We start from the raw sequence: 13550 nt of genomic DNA on the forward strand, positions 1-13550 counted from the left end.
TTTCTTTTAACCTTCAAGTAAACACAGCAGGAAGTCCAAGCATGACCCCAGGACGGTGACCCCAGCACCCGTACCCTCTGCTCCTCATCACTGTTCACTAAGTGTATCTGAGAGGTTTTTCATTCTTGCTGCACTAAATAAATGAGAAAAAGCCATTTTAGACGTTTCCACAGGAGAGTCGTGTGTTTCACTGACTTCCTGTGCGTCTGTACTTTGGAGTCGTGTTCAGTTTCACACAAAGAGAAGAGACGTGGACACAAACCTGTGCACAGTTTTTTTAAACAACAACAAACACGTAAAAAAACAAAACAGTTTGAATAAAACATGAGTTTTTTTTCTTCCTGAAAATAAATTTAAAAATGTTTTTTTTCTTCTTCCTGCTGTTCAACATCTGATCAGCTGATCAATACGAATCCCACTCTGATGAGAGCTGACCAGAAACAACATCAGTCCCAGAGATACAAGCATCAGACTGAGGAACACGTGTTCTTATAAACATGGACGTTTGGTCCCGCCGCCGCCGCTCACTTCTTCTTGTTCTCTTTGCAGGCGACCACGTAGCGCTGGGCCACGTTGAGCGGCGGTGAGTAACCGTCAGGGTACGACGTGTCCTCAAACAGCACCGAGTAATCGTCCTGAGGCTGCGCACACACACACACACACACACACACACACACACACACACACACACACACACTTTATTAACAGCTCTCAGTCACAGTTTCTGTCTCTGCGGCTGAAGCAGCTGCAGTTCCTCTCATGTCCACTAGAGGCTCCTATAATGACTCAGTCCCCACAGACTGTACAGAGAAGATGGAAGCAGTGTCTGTGACATCACCCAGTGGTTTTTGGCCCCCACCCTCCTCCACGGCGAGCTGCTGATCAGCTTTGGCTCTAAGTCGGCGCGCCGTCACTTCCGACGCAAAAAACCAGCGTCACAGTAACAAAAACACGAATGTTTCGAAACCAGAGGATGACGAGACAGTGGCCACGTGCATCTTTTATCTACAGTCTATGCAGAAGCTATAATGACTCTGGAATAAAAGTTACACAGAATAAACTCCTACAGGATAAAACATGAAAAGACTTTTATTAATCGGCGTTTCCTGAGCCGACGCTGACCCGTCACAGACGCGCCTGTCAAAATAAAACCTCACCCTGTGCGGCGGCGTGTGGATCAGCGCTCGGTAGAAGCAGGTGGTCTGAGGGTAAAGGGCCAGCACCAGCTGGTCCTTACTGAACAGCGCCTCAGGGTCCGTCTCCGGGTTGGCTTTCCACTGCGGCAGAGGGATGATCCGCCGTCTGCTCAGCATGTGCCGCCTGCTCGCCCAGAAAACACAGAAGAAGAAGAAGAAGAAGGGAGGAGGGGGGAGAAGAAGAAGAAGAAGAAGGGAGGAGGGGGAAGAAGAAGAAGAAGATTTGTCACTTTTAGAGAACAAGCTGCTGAGATTCTCCCACAGAGCCGGCACAGTTTACTCCTCTGTGACAAGATCAACACACGTTTCGCTGAAACATACGAGCCCCGCCCACAATCACTGCATCCATTAATGAGTCAGAGGCGTGGCAATCAGGCTTAAACCGACCCGTATAAACCAACAACCTGAAACCTTCACGTTGTTCCTGTCAGAACATAACGAAGAGGAACTCACTCTTTGCCCTCCTCGTCGATGTCGTCCACTTCGTACCTGCAGGGGGAGCAGAGGAGGCGTCAGAGGCTGATGATCGCATTACACCATGCAGGCGTCGCCACAAACGGTAACGCGTTCTTACTTGTTGGTGGAATGGTTGTAGCTGACCACCTCGGCCAGGATCCACTGCTCGTCGCCCTCCACGCTCTTCACCCTCGCCGCCACCTTGTCTCCCTGTTTGGCCACGTAGTCGCTGCTCGCAGGGGTCGCCCCGCACAGAGGAGGAGGGCTGGAGAGGGAGGAGTCACAGAGAAGATGCTACGTCAGAGAGTCAGCCGGAGCACACCTGAGCATCGGGTACAAGCTACCGACAAGCCGGTGCCGCTCGCTGCTCGTGGCGGGAACAGAAGAGACACTCAGTGTGACGTCCTCGTTTTTAAAGATAAGATGCCTCACCACCACCATTTAACGTGATGGTGAAAGAAACGCCTGAAATAAAGACGTGACCTCACAGGAAGCCTGGGCGGGGACGCAAAGCTGCTCGTTAACACCATCTGAGGTGTTTCCACGGCAATGTGGGGACGTCACTAGAGCCCAATATTGTGGCCACCGGCGTTGGGGCAGTACCACCTACCTCTCCCCCGGCTTCCCGATCCACAGAGGAAGTGTCATGGCCGACTGCTGGAGGAGCGTCATGAGGACGCCACGCCTCATCGTCTTCCTGGGAGGGTCGCTGTCGCTGTAAACGCCCGCCATCTTTGCAGCTGCAGACAGACAGACAGGTGAGTTTTGTGTCACATGAAACAGGAAGTCCAGCTGCAGATGTGAGAGGCCGAATACCGGACACGCACCTATCCGCCGCTCCTCCAGCAAAGACTTGATTTCTGCGATCTTATCGAGGGCGTGACGCAGAATGCTGAGAGGCGGGAGGAAAAGACACAAAAGAGGAAGAAAAAGGTGATTTTCACTCACTCTTAGTAACAACATGAACGGAAACTGGAGCTCAGGTTGTTGGAGCGCCTGTTCGTGCAGCGACCACACAGCAGCCATATTACTGGTCACATGATGTCATTAAAAAGGCTCCAGTCTGCACTCAGAGGAAATTACTGCTTATTGCGCTTCAGTCATGGTGTTCATGCATCTGCCCCCCTTTATTTTTTCATTTTTATAACCTTTATTTAAACAAAACAGTAACAAGCTTGAGACTGGAAGTCTCCTGTATAACATTTAAGTGACATCACCATGATCTTTAAGGGTTAAAGGTCATGCTCAGTGGCCTCTCACCTGCACTCCGCCTCAGCGTCTGCCTTGGCCGTGGTGTAGAGCCCCCTCAGCTTGGTGCGGTAGTACGGAGAAGCTGCAGGAGACACACGTGCACGTTTAGGACCACACGACAAATTCAGCACATGTGCTCAAAGCTGCTGACACTCACTCTTGTTCTCAGTCTGCATCCTCTCGTGTGTTTTCTGGATGTTGAGCAGGTTGTGTTCACTGCGTGACCTCTCCTCCTGAAGCGGGCCGAGTGCAGGTAATTAGGATGTGATCAAAGCTTGACCTGATCAATCACAAAGGAAGCGGATCAATACTGACCTGTGTCTGTTTGATGAGCTGGTGGAGCTCAGTGAGCAGCTCCGCAATCTTGGGGTCAGCGGACATGATTTAACCTGTGAGGATGTGGAGCATCAAACAGCAGCGCTTAGTTACAACATACAAAACCTCATTTAAAAAAGGTCTACTTTAAGGCGGTTTTAATGACGGTGAACACTTCACAAAGCACAAATAGTCTGAACATTTCGATCACCGCGGTCATAACATACTGCATATAAAGTTCCGAATCAACACTTGTATGTAACATAACTGAAGTCGTGCTCTATGTTTGTTGGGTGTTGCCTGGAAAACACGGGATGTCTTAAATAAAAGATTTCTGAACGGGATTTGGTGTAAAGTTCGCTACAGACAAAAACGGCTCGGAAATGCTTCGTAACGCCAAAAATCGGATTAAAGAAAAACATTAGCAATATATATTCAACTCAGATAGATCAATGATCGGAATAAGCGTCATATTTCCCTCAAAACCAGCTCCCAAACCTCCTCACCGAGCTGCTTTCTTCTATTATTTGCGCTCAACTCAGGAACCGCAGCTACTGGCCTTCTGTTCTTCTTCTTTGGTGCTAATCGTGTGCAGCAGTTTCGGTGAACACACTGCCACCAACTGGGAGGAGTGTGGTACTGCAGACACGGGGCGCTTTAAAAACGTAAACATTTTACTTTAAAAAGTGTATTTCTTTTTGTTGTACTTATGTGACTTTATTATACCCTTAGTAGCCATTCATTATTTATCTGTAATTTATTTGTGTGCAGTTATTTTGTGGTTTTAAAAGATTTTTCACTGCCGTCACAGGGAGAGAGGAGGGATAAACCTTCCACAGATCACCTTCATGTTAAAAAAAAACCTGCATTTTTTAAAAAAAAAAACAGTCCAGCCCGATACCAGGATTCACCATGGCTACGAGTAGATGAAGAGCAGAGCCACAGTTTTAACCCCTGGACTGAGAAATGTGAGTCACTGTGGACGACAAACAGGGGAAAAGTTGTTCGGACCTCTCAGTTGTCGTTTCCAGTCTCGTGATGAAGATGGAGTCCAGGGCTTTAAAGATTCAGCCATAAACTGAAGATAAAGATCAGATTCAGTTTTCTGGTGGACGTGTGATCCATGTGATCCACGTGTTTGATAACTGCACACATTCACGCTCTGCAGCCTCCATTAAAAGCATCAACGCTCTTAGTTTCCTCAGGTTTGTCTCCATCACTGTGATTGATTACAGTGATGGACAGATGCAGTGATTGATCGCTGATCAGTGTTTCTGGGTCTGAAGCTTCATTAAACTCACATCGATCACTGATCGATCATAAATACAGTTCATTAAGATTTCAGTGTGCGAGCAGATGAAGGCCTCTGATTGGTTCTTTGATATCAGCTGCATGAAAGAGGAATAAACTTGTTCCAGGCTGAGGACAGAGAAGACAGAGTCTTCACCACTTCTGAATAGTGATGTGTTGGTCGCGAACGAAACGGCTCTTAGAGCCGACTCTTTGAAGTGAACGATGTGAGCCGTGTTTCTTCTTTCTCTCTCTCTCTCTCTCTCTCTCTCTCTCTCTCTCTCTCTCTCTCTCTCTCTCGCTTCACTTATTTAATTGTGTTGTGGTTTGCAGTGTTTTGTGTTGTTTCACTTTAAATTTGTTTAAAAGGAAAAAGCTGAAAATTTAAATAGTTAAAAGTTGAACTGTTAATAGTAATAAATTACATTTATGTGGAGTGAATAAATAAAGTATATTTACGGTGGCCCCTACAGACAAAACACGTACAAACTTCAAAACACGTAAAAACTCCAAAACACAACAGAAGTGCTCCAGGATGCTAGGGGGCAGTGTTGAGCTTTTGTTACCCAGTGGCTACACAAGCCAGCAAGTACCAACGACCGGATTTGGTGTGTGGTAGTGGTATTTTTTTAAATTAATAAATTTTTTAATATGAGTGCTTGTGTATAAATACACAAACAATACACATATGCTTTCATACTTTCCATTGTGTAATTTAAGCGATCTAGTAGCTCTGCTTTGGAGGTTCAGTTAAAGCTAGAAATGTGTTTTGGAGTTTGTACGTGTTTTGTCTCAAGGGGCCACCGCATATATTTATATATAAACATATATAAACCACGTTTTTTTTACATTAGTAATTCCTTTTGTGCATAATTTTATATTGTTGTTGGCAATAAATTAATTAAAGCAACAAAACAACCTGAAGAGCCGGTTCTCTAAAAAGAGATGGAAATCCCATCACTACTTCTGAAACAGGAAACCTGATTTCCTCGTGTCAGGTCTTCTCTAAACCTGCTGTTTGATAGCGGCCCTTTCAAAATAAAATCCTGCTGACTGTTGTTTTTCTGTTAGAAGAAATGGGTGGTTATCTCCCAGGTGAGAGGAGGAGGAGCCTGTTGTTGGGCGTGTGCTGCTGGTGTCGTCTGACACTGACACGACTCTGCAGGTCCACATTCTGACAGTTAATCATTACCATCTGTGGCGAGGTGACACGTCACTCTGAGGTCAGAGCAGCGACGTGCAGGAGACACTCAAAGGAAAAGTGCCGCAGATAAACACAGCGACTGTCTACCTGCAGTCCAGATGTTATTGGTTTTATTTATTGATCCCTGAAGCAGTCAGAAGGTCAGCACACACCTGACAGATAACCAAAGCGATGCCCATGAACAGCAAATATCAAGTCCAGAGTCAGGCTCAGGCAGAGCTGTGCTGTGTGCGCTGATGGAAACCACAAGCAAACCTTTATTTCAGCTGTAAAATAACAAGTTCAAACTGTCCAAGCATGCGAACACGCACATCCTAAAACTCACAGAGGACTCGGCCATCATTAGTCCTCTGACTTCAGAGAATCTGCAGTCCAACATCACGCGCTCAGATGCTGGAGGGAACAACAGGAACACTTTGGGCCGTCGCTGATGTGGAAGCAGAGGTCAGGAGGAGCCACGACGCCTGTGCTTTTTCTGATACAAGAGAAATGACGTTTTTAACTTTCGTTGAATCAGTTTGAATATTTTCCTTCATCGGTGGAAATGTTGGAACCAAACTAAATACTGTTTACGAGCAACAGGCCCGAGCTGCTGTGGATTCCACCGCATGAGTAACAGCACCAAAAACCTCTTTAAATCCTTTTATGTGCCATCGGAGCCATTGCCGCACCGTTTTAGTGGCTTTTACACACAGTAGTGATTTTTTTACTGCAGGATTACGTGTCATGATTTTGTATATTTGGTGTATTTTGGATGTGGAGTTCTTTCTGCTCTTTGTGGATCATTTCTCGACTGTCTGTAGAACAAGTTTCCAGTCAGGACAATGAAACGCCTGAATCCTGCACACAGGTAGACACAGGTGATAAGAATCAAGGCCAGCAGAGACTACCAAAATAAAACAGGAAGTGAGCAGCAATAACTACACATGTGGGAAGTGACAAAAGAGGAAGAGACAGGAAGCACCGAGGTGAAAATATTCGGGGTCGCTCCATTTCTTCTTGACCGTCTTCAGTTTGAACAAAAATGTTACGTCCAAAGTTTGAGCGGCTATAAAGTGCACGGTGAAGTTTTAGCTTCATACATCAAACACATTGTGCAGGGTGGAGCATTTCTATGGATACAGCGTAATAACATGGGAATGGTTGGTGATATTAAAGTCCTGTTTGTGGCACATTAGTATATGTGAGGGGCAAACTCCTCAAGATGGGTGGTGACCATGGTGGCCATTTAGAAGTCGGCCATCTTGGATACAACTTTTGTTTTTTCAATAGGAAGAGGGTCATGTGACACATCACACTTATTGGTAATGTCACAAGAACAACAATGGTGTGCTTGGTTTCAACATAACTTTATTCTTTCATGAGTTATTTACAAGTTTCTCTTTGTTCACAGCCATTGACATGTCGAAGAGGTTAACACGTGAGGAGCGGATCGAAATCGTGTTGATATCTGGTGAACGCAGTAACCGGGTCATTGCAGCAGATTTCAATGCAAGACACCCTACGTAAAGTAATGGGATTACTTTCTTGGAGAAGTAATCAGTAACAAGTAACTCATTACTATTTTCAAGTCATTTGACCAACACTGTTCAGCAGCAGATTAATGAGGCGTGACTGATGTCATCAGGACCTGCTTATGTTCACATCAGCTGAGTCGTTTAGACGTCGCTGTTTGGTTCAGTTTGTGTTTCAAGTCCAAAAATCAGAAGAACTAAAACATTCAAGGTGTTTGAAAAATCTGAATTAAAACTGTTCAATCATTTCCCGTTAAAATGATCCTGCATGCTTTGTTTTACATACATGGAATTCTATTATAAAGTGTAGTTATGTACGTCAGCATCAGACTGAATCCATTAGAGACAAGGCACCCTGTATGCACACAACATGCACTTGGGGTGGCAAAAATCATACAAAAAACAGCACACATAGTGAGGGAGCATCCATTGAGAGTTTCATTCATCCATGATTTTTCATATTTAACCCGTCAGCACAAACTTTGGGCCCCGACTTTAGTAAATCAGAGGTGGCTGTGCTGGTTTGAGACGGATAAAAACTGGAAACACTGGTTCAAAGAAGCTGTAAAAAAACTAAAACTCTCAAAAACCAAAATGACTCCAGTGCACGAGAGGACGCACACCCTAAACCCTCAGCATGTCCAACGATCAGGGACCTCTCAGGTGAAGATTTCCTGCTTTTCTTGCTGATTTTTAGGACTTTGATCGATAAATGAAACAATTTCAGGAGATTTAAAAGGAAATGTTTACAGCTGTGTTAGTGCGTGTGATGTGCAGTAAAAGCATTCATGAAGATGAAAACACCTGAGCGAGTTTCCAGCTGTGGTTAATGTTTACCTGCTGATATCAGCTGATATCTGTGACCTGTGTGTTCTCTGGCAGCGCGACACGCCTCGCACATGTGACTGCGCACACGTGACCGTGCACACGTGACCGCGCACACGTCTGCAGCAAAGAAAACATCCTGAGCTCAGATCCTGCAGATTACACACTCGATTTAAAACGTGCAAACATGCAGCTGCGACATGAACATGATAACAGGTTGATTTCATAAAAAGTCAGTTATTCATGAAATATTTCAAACTGTGAGACAAACAGTCAAACGCGAGGAGACAAAGTTTCCCTGATTCAGCAGAATAACGAGATTTCAGCTCGACGTCTGACAAATCCTGTTTCACTGAGTCTGCAGCACGAAGACGTGATCGTCCACAGTTTGCTGCTGAAAACACAAAATCATCATCGAGAGATTCATGAGTCAGAAAAGATTCAAATACATTTAAAACATCAAACGTCAAACATAAAAGTTACAAACGACGAACAAACACACGAGTGATGAGGTTAGATCTAAAAAGTCAATTCAAAGTTTAAAAGTGTGTGTGTGTGTATCTCTGTCTGTGTGTGTGTGTATGTGTGTATCTCTGTGTGTGTGTATCTCTGTCTGTGTGTGTGTGTGTGTCTCTGTCTCTGTGTGTGTGTGTGTCTCTTTGACAGCTGTGCTGAGCTGAACTGTTTTACAGCTCAAATGTAAAACTGTCCTGAATCTGAACCACGAGCAGAGAACAAAGCGCTCAGTCCAAAGTTTGTTCCACACAGATTAGATAACTCAGATTAAATGTGGACACAAGGACACCGAAACAAAGCTAATATAACTAACTAACTAACTAACTAACTAATATAACTAAATAACTAACTAACTAACTAACTAATATAACTAACTAACTAATATAACTAACTAATATAACTAACTAACTAATATAAGTAACTGCAGCGGTCCTTTCATGCTGCTTTGGATCTTCAGTTTTAGCTGCACGTTTTTCCAATAAAGTAAGTGTTTAAACTGATATGAAAAACTAAAGTGAAAACAGTTACGATCGTGTCTGAAAGCACCTCTGAGTGATGAGAGGAAACAAACCAAAGAGCCAGGCTCCAAGAGTCACAGTGAAGCTTCTGGAGATGAGTCTGGGTCACATTAATGGAAACATTTCTGCAGGGCGACTGTGACCTGCTGCCACCGCCTGCAGCGCAGGTGGAGCAGCTGCTGATAAACACCATGAACCAGGTCAGGGTCATGTGACCACAGCAGCTGCTGATAACCAAAGAAAACAGACCCGGGATCATCCGGGGGAACCGAGGTCGGTCTCACAGTGAGTCACAGGACCGGAGACCACGTACACAGGTGTCAGGTACTCACTGCACACCTGAGTGTCAGCATGTGATGAAGATGACACAAGCTCCATGGTCAGAAACAGGACAGGTGAAGGAAAGTTAGGAAACCTTGGTGGGCATATAAAAAGTACCAAAACAAGAGTATCCAGTCAAATAAGTGAGAATGAGCTGTAAAAACCAACGAGAGCTGATAACCATGTAAACAAAGGTTTAAAACTACGAGAAGAAAAACTGAATGTGAAAAAAATAAAATGTAGAAATATGAGACAAAAAGTTGTGTATTTGACACAAAGAGTGTGTTCTTGTTATCCAGAGGCTGCAGCTCCGTGGCTGATGCAACATCAGTGCAGAGGAAAGAGGAGCCCTGCAGGAGGAGTCAGGAGGAGGAGGAGGAGGTGCACGCTCCTCATATATAAACACAGAAAGACGAAAAACAGACAAACCTGCGAACACTGAGGCTTACTGCGCAGACGCAAAGATCTCTGACAAACCTGTGCAAAGACAAACATGAGTCACGTCGACGTGAAAAACATGAAGCCCACCAAGTTTGAGGACGAGTACTACGACGAGTACGAGTACTACAACCTGACGGATAAATACGCAGGTGAGCTAACCTGTCCTGGTTCGGTCCGCTTCGTGTTCCGGGCCCGGGAAACTCACTGCTTTAGTTTTTCTGTTGCAGAAGGTTCGGCTCGGAAGGGCAGGACAAAGAAGGAGGCCAGCGACAACACCAACAGACACAACCCCGCAGGACACGAGCGCAAGATCGTGGAGAAGCTCCAGAACAGCGAGAAGAAAGACAAGGAGTGAATATTGAGGTAAACTCAGGAAAACCCAGGAAAACTGTTTGTGTGTCAGTAACTGTGCGCCGAAGTAAAGCAGGAATGCTGTTTCAGTCAGAGCAAAGGCGTCTGACTCACACGAGTCCGTTTGCACTGACAGAGGCCATAAACACTTCAAAACGGGCAGATTTCTGAACGCTGTCTGGTCTGTGGCTGTTTGGAACGCTGGAACTGGGCAAATGAGACACCAGACGCGCCGCGTGCAGAACTTCCTTTACGATTCTTTGAATTTAAGCCTCTACCGCAGCACTTTTTCTGCCACGCTTTGACTTTACAGCCCTCAGAAAAGAGTCCAAAGTTTCTTTTTATATCGAGTCCTGCGCCGAATTTTAGACAGCGTGTTTCCTGTGTAGGAGGTCCAGTTTGGATCCATATTCTCGGTTTCTTTGCTCGAGGATCGGTCTGAATCTGAAATCGTCGATTTTTAAACGAATGTTTGGAACACAGCATACTGAACCACATCAGGCCTTTTCCTAAACTGCGCCTGCTCCACAGTTATTAACAATAATTAACTGTTAATTAACAGCTGAATTTAAAGCCAGCTGTTAATTAACAGTTAAGGTTGAGGAGTAGTGACGTCATGTGTGAAAAGACAGCATAGCTGTTGTTTTATCTAAAATATATGTGATATATTTCCCGTAGAATAAGAATTCCCTCAGAACAAAACTGTTTATTAACTCCTGCCCTTCGCCTCCTGCACGTCATCACCAGGTTCATAGTTTGAATGGGCAGAAGTTTGTACACCTTTACAGTCCTCCTTCTTATCTCCTCCTCCTGCTCCTCTCTCTTCCTCTCCTTCTTTGCCCCACCCCAACCATTCTCCATCCTCCTTCTTTTCCACATCCCTGTTCGTCTTCTTCATGTTCTTCCTTGTCCTCCTCCTCCTCCTTCCTCCTCATCTCTTTTCTTCTTACGTGTCCTCCTGGTGGCCTGTGCAGGTACTGCAAGTCCGTTAGAAACGATGCAGTTCTTACATCATTTTTAAGCTTTATTATGATTTAATCCTACAGGATAAACTCGTAGATGTACCTGACAGATCACGTAATGAAACTGTAGATGAAGAAAAACATGGAAAAGTTTAATTTTGGATTTTTTTTTAAACAGATTTTTAACACATGGTGCTGCTGTTGGTAAATAGATGCTTGAACTCCTCGTGTTTATTTATTTTAATTCATTATTTTATATTTTTCTTTTCCACTTCAGGGAATCTCGGACGGCTCATCCCGGAAACCGACCATGGCGTCCTTGGCGACAGAACGACACGTGTAGAGCTTCTGAGCTCCGATGGGCCCGCAGGTGTTACAGAGCTCTCACCTGAGGCGGCGTGCCCCTGGGTCCCCGCTTGGACCGCGACCGCGCACCGAGACTGCGGTGGCGGCAAATGGCTCATTCTTAAGGATGTTTTTTAAAACTTGTTTTTACGATTAAAGACTTGTTAAACTGAAATGAGAGCGTTCGTTGTTTCTTCCTTTTAGGCCTCAGTGAAAAAACACAGCCTGTATATAAAAGATGGATGTAGTGAGGTGCCAGGAAAGAGAGCCTGGAAAGCTCAGAGCCACACTAACGTGTTTAAATACCAACGTCTGAGCTTCTGTGGATGATCTAAATGTGAAGCACACTCTGACAGCTTGTTGAAACAAAGCACCAGACTCCACTGACAAAAACAGGGATTAAAGCTTTCAGATCACAGGAGTGATGCACTACTGCTGAGTGCTGCTAAGGGATCGGGAGGACATCTCTTATGACGGGTAAACAGGTGAAAATGTTCTAAATATAACCGTTGCAGTTGGTGGGCCGTCATTTGAAGCAAGAAAGGTTTTAAAGCTAACCAATCACAGCAGAAGCAGACAACTCAGTTTATGAGGTAAAACTCTTGTTTTTGTGAATGGAGTCTGGTACGGCTAACACCAGCTGCACTTCTACAGGCAGAGCTGTTTGAATGCAGGTGAAGAGGTGAAAATGTGCAGGTTAAAGGTCAATCTCATCTGCAAAGTGATGAAACAAGGTGATTGTGACGCCACGAAGATGGAAACACTGAGAACGTGCAGCAGCGATGTAACTTCACCAGCAGCGCTCACACAGGGTTACAGTGAGTTATGGTTAGAGTAAGGGGCTACTGTAAATATCAACACTTCCTCAGAGGCTCCGTAGACCATTTAACACTTTATTTCTCTTTCACATTACTTCTAGAAGGGAGATGCGTCCTGCACGACACCACACATGGTGGTTTGATTACAGAAGCTCATTCTAGTCTAAACAACAGAGTCTCAGTAACTTTCCACTACAGATCGTCGCCTCTTATCTACATTTTTCCAGGCAAGTGTGAGCGAGAGTCTGCAGCTTTCTACTCCCCGAGGACACATGGTCTCAAGCCTTTATTTTCAGGGCTGTGCCCACTTAATACTACACTACTTGACTTTATAACACTTATTATTAATAAAAAGCAGAGAATTATTGAGGCACTGCAAATCATTTAATCCCAACACTACGCAAAGCATTATGTCAATTAGATGTCCCCACTAAGATATGAATACCTGACTGTGTGTGTGTGTGTGGAGAGCAGAGATGGGCAGTAACGCGTAATCTGATTACTTTTATCAAGTAATGAGCAAAGTAATGGATTACTATTGCAAAAACAGTAATTAGATTACTGTTACTTTCCCGTAGGAACGCTGCGTTACTGCGTTACTAAAACCGTGATTTTTTTGCGAGAATGTCTCATGACAGTGACGTAAGCGAGTGCGACGTTCGTGACAACAGCTGTGTGCAGATCAACAATGGATCATATATCGAGTGCAGAGAGAGTATGAGCGTGCAGCGTTTAAAGCGTGGAAGTACTGACCTTACTTTGAGTTTGATTCCATAAAAAGTGACAAAAACATTAGTGTCCGTTGTGCGTGGGAAGAAAACTTCTTTTTACAGCAAAAAAAATCCCTAAACTTCCAAGCAAGCACCGAGTAGCTACGACGTAATGGGAAACTCACAGAGAAACTCGTGGATTCTTCCACTGACCGCTGCACACCTGCACCAGGGTAACCCTCCGCCTACCCCACTCCTGCTTTACAGGTGAAAATAGAGCAACAGGACCGCTAGTCTTTGACTTTATTTATTTTCTGCTGTGTTTTACTTGCATCTATTTGAAAGACTGAGTGTAAACACACAAAATATTTTATTTTATGTGCTGGAATGTGCAGAAAATAGGTTTAAATGTTAAACTAATTTCTTCCAGTCAGAGAATGTTGCAGATAATTAAATGTTTGCTTGATGCATAAAGTTAAAAGATTAAAACTAATAAAACAAGTTTAAAAAAGAGACT

General features: G+C 44.5%; 2 protein-coding genes across 2 annotated transcripts; one reads left to right on the forward strand and one right to left on the reverse strand.

Annotated features, from left to right (window-relative positions):
• Positions 1-267: 267 nt before the first annotated feature.
• Positions 268-3839, reverse strand: sgf29 (SAGA complex associated factor 29). The gene is made up of 10 exons (XM_006805269.3): positions 3725-3839; positions 3219-3292; positions 3061-3136; positions 2913-2985; positions 2480-2544; positions 2263-2392; positions 1771-1917; positions 1650-1685; positions 1158-1320; positions 268-641 (listed from the first exon to the last, which is right to left on the reverse strand). The coding sequence occupies exons 2-10, from the start codon at positions 3282-3284 to the stop codon at positions 525-527; spliced, it is 873 nt and encodes a 290-aa protein (XP_006805332.1). The 5' UTR covers positions 3285-3292; positions 3725-3839; the 3' UTR covers positions 268-524.
• Positions 3840-9814: 5975 nt separating this feature from the next.
• nupr1b (nuclear protein 1b) lies at positions 9815-11680 on the forward strand. Its single transcript, XM_087840387.1, has 3 exons — positions 9815-9996; positions 10075-10210; positions 11438-11680. The coding sequence occupies exons 1-2, from the start codon at positions 9900-9902 to the stop codon at positions 10200-10202; spliced, it is 225 nt and encodes a 74-aa protein (XP_087696513.1). The 5' UTR covers positions 9815-9899; the 3' UTR covers positions 10203-10210; positions 11438-11680.
• Positions 11681-13550: the final 1870 nt, after the last annotated feature.

Source organism: Neolamprologus brichardi, chromosome 4, assembly GCF_056152115.1.
Source record: "Neolamprologus brichardi isolate AB-2024 chromosome 4, ASM5615211v1, whole genome shotgun sequence".
NCBI classification, from domain to species: domain Eukaryota; kingdom Metazoa; phylum Chordata; class Actinopteri; order Cichliformes; family Cichlidae; genus Neolamprologus; species Neolamprologus brichardi.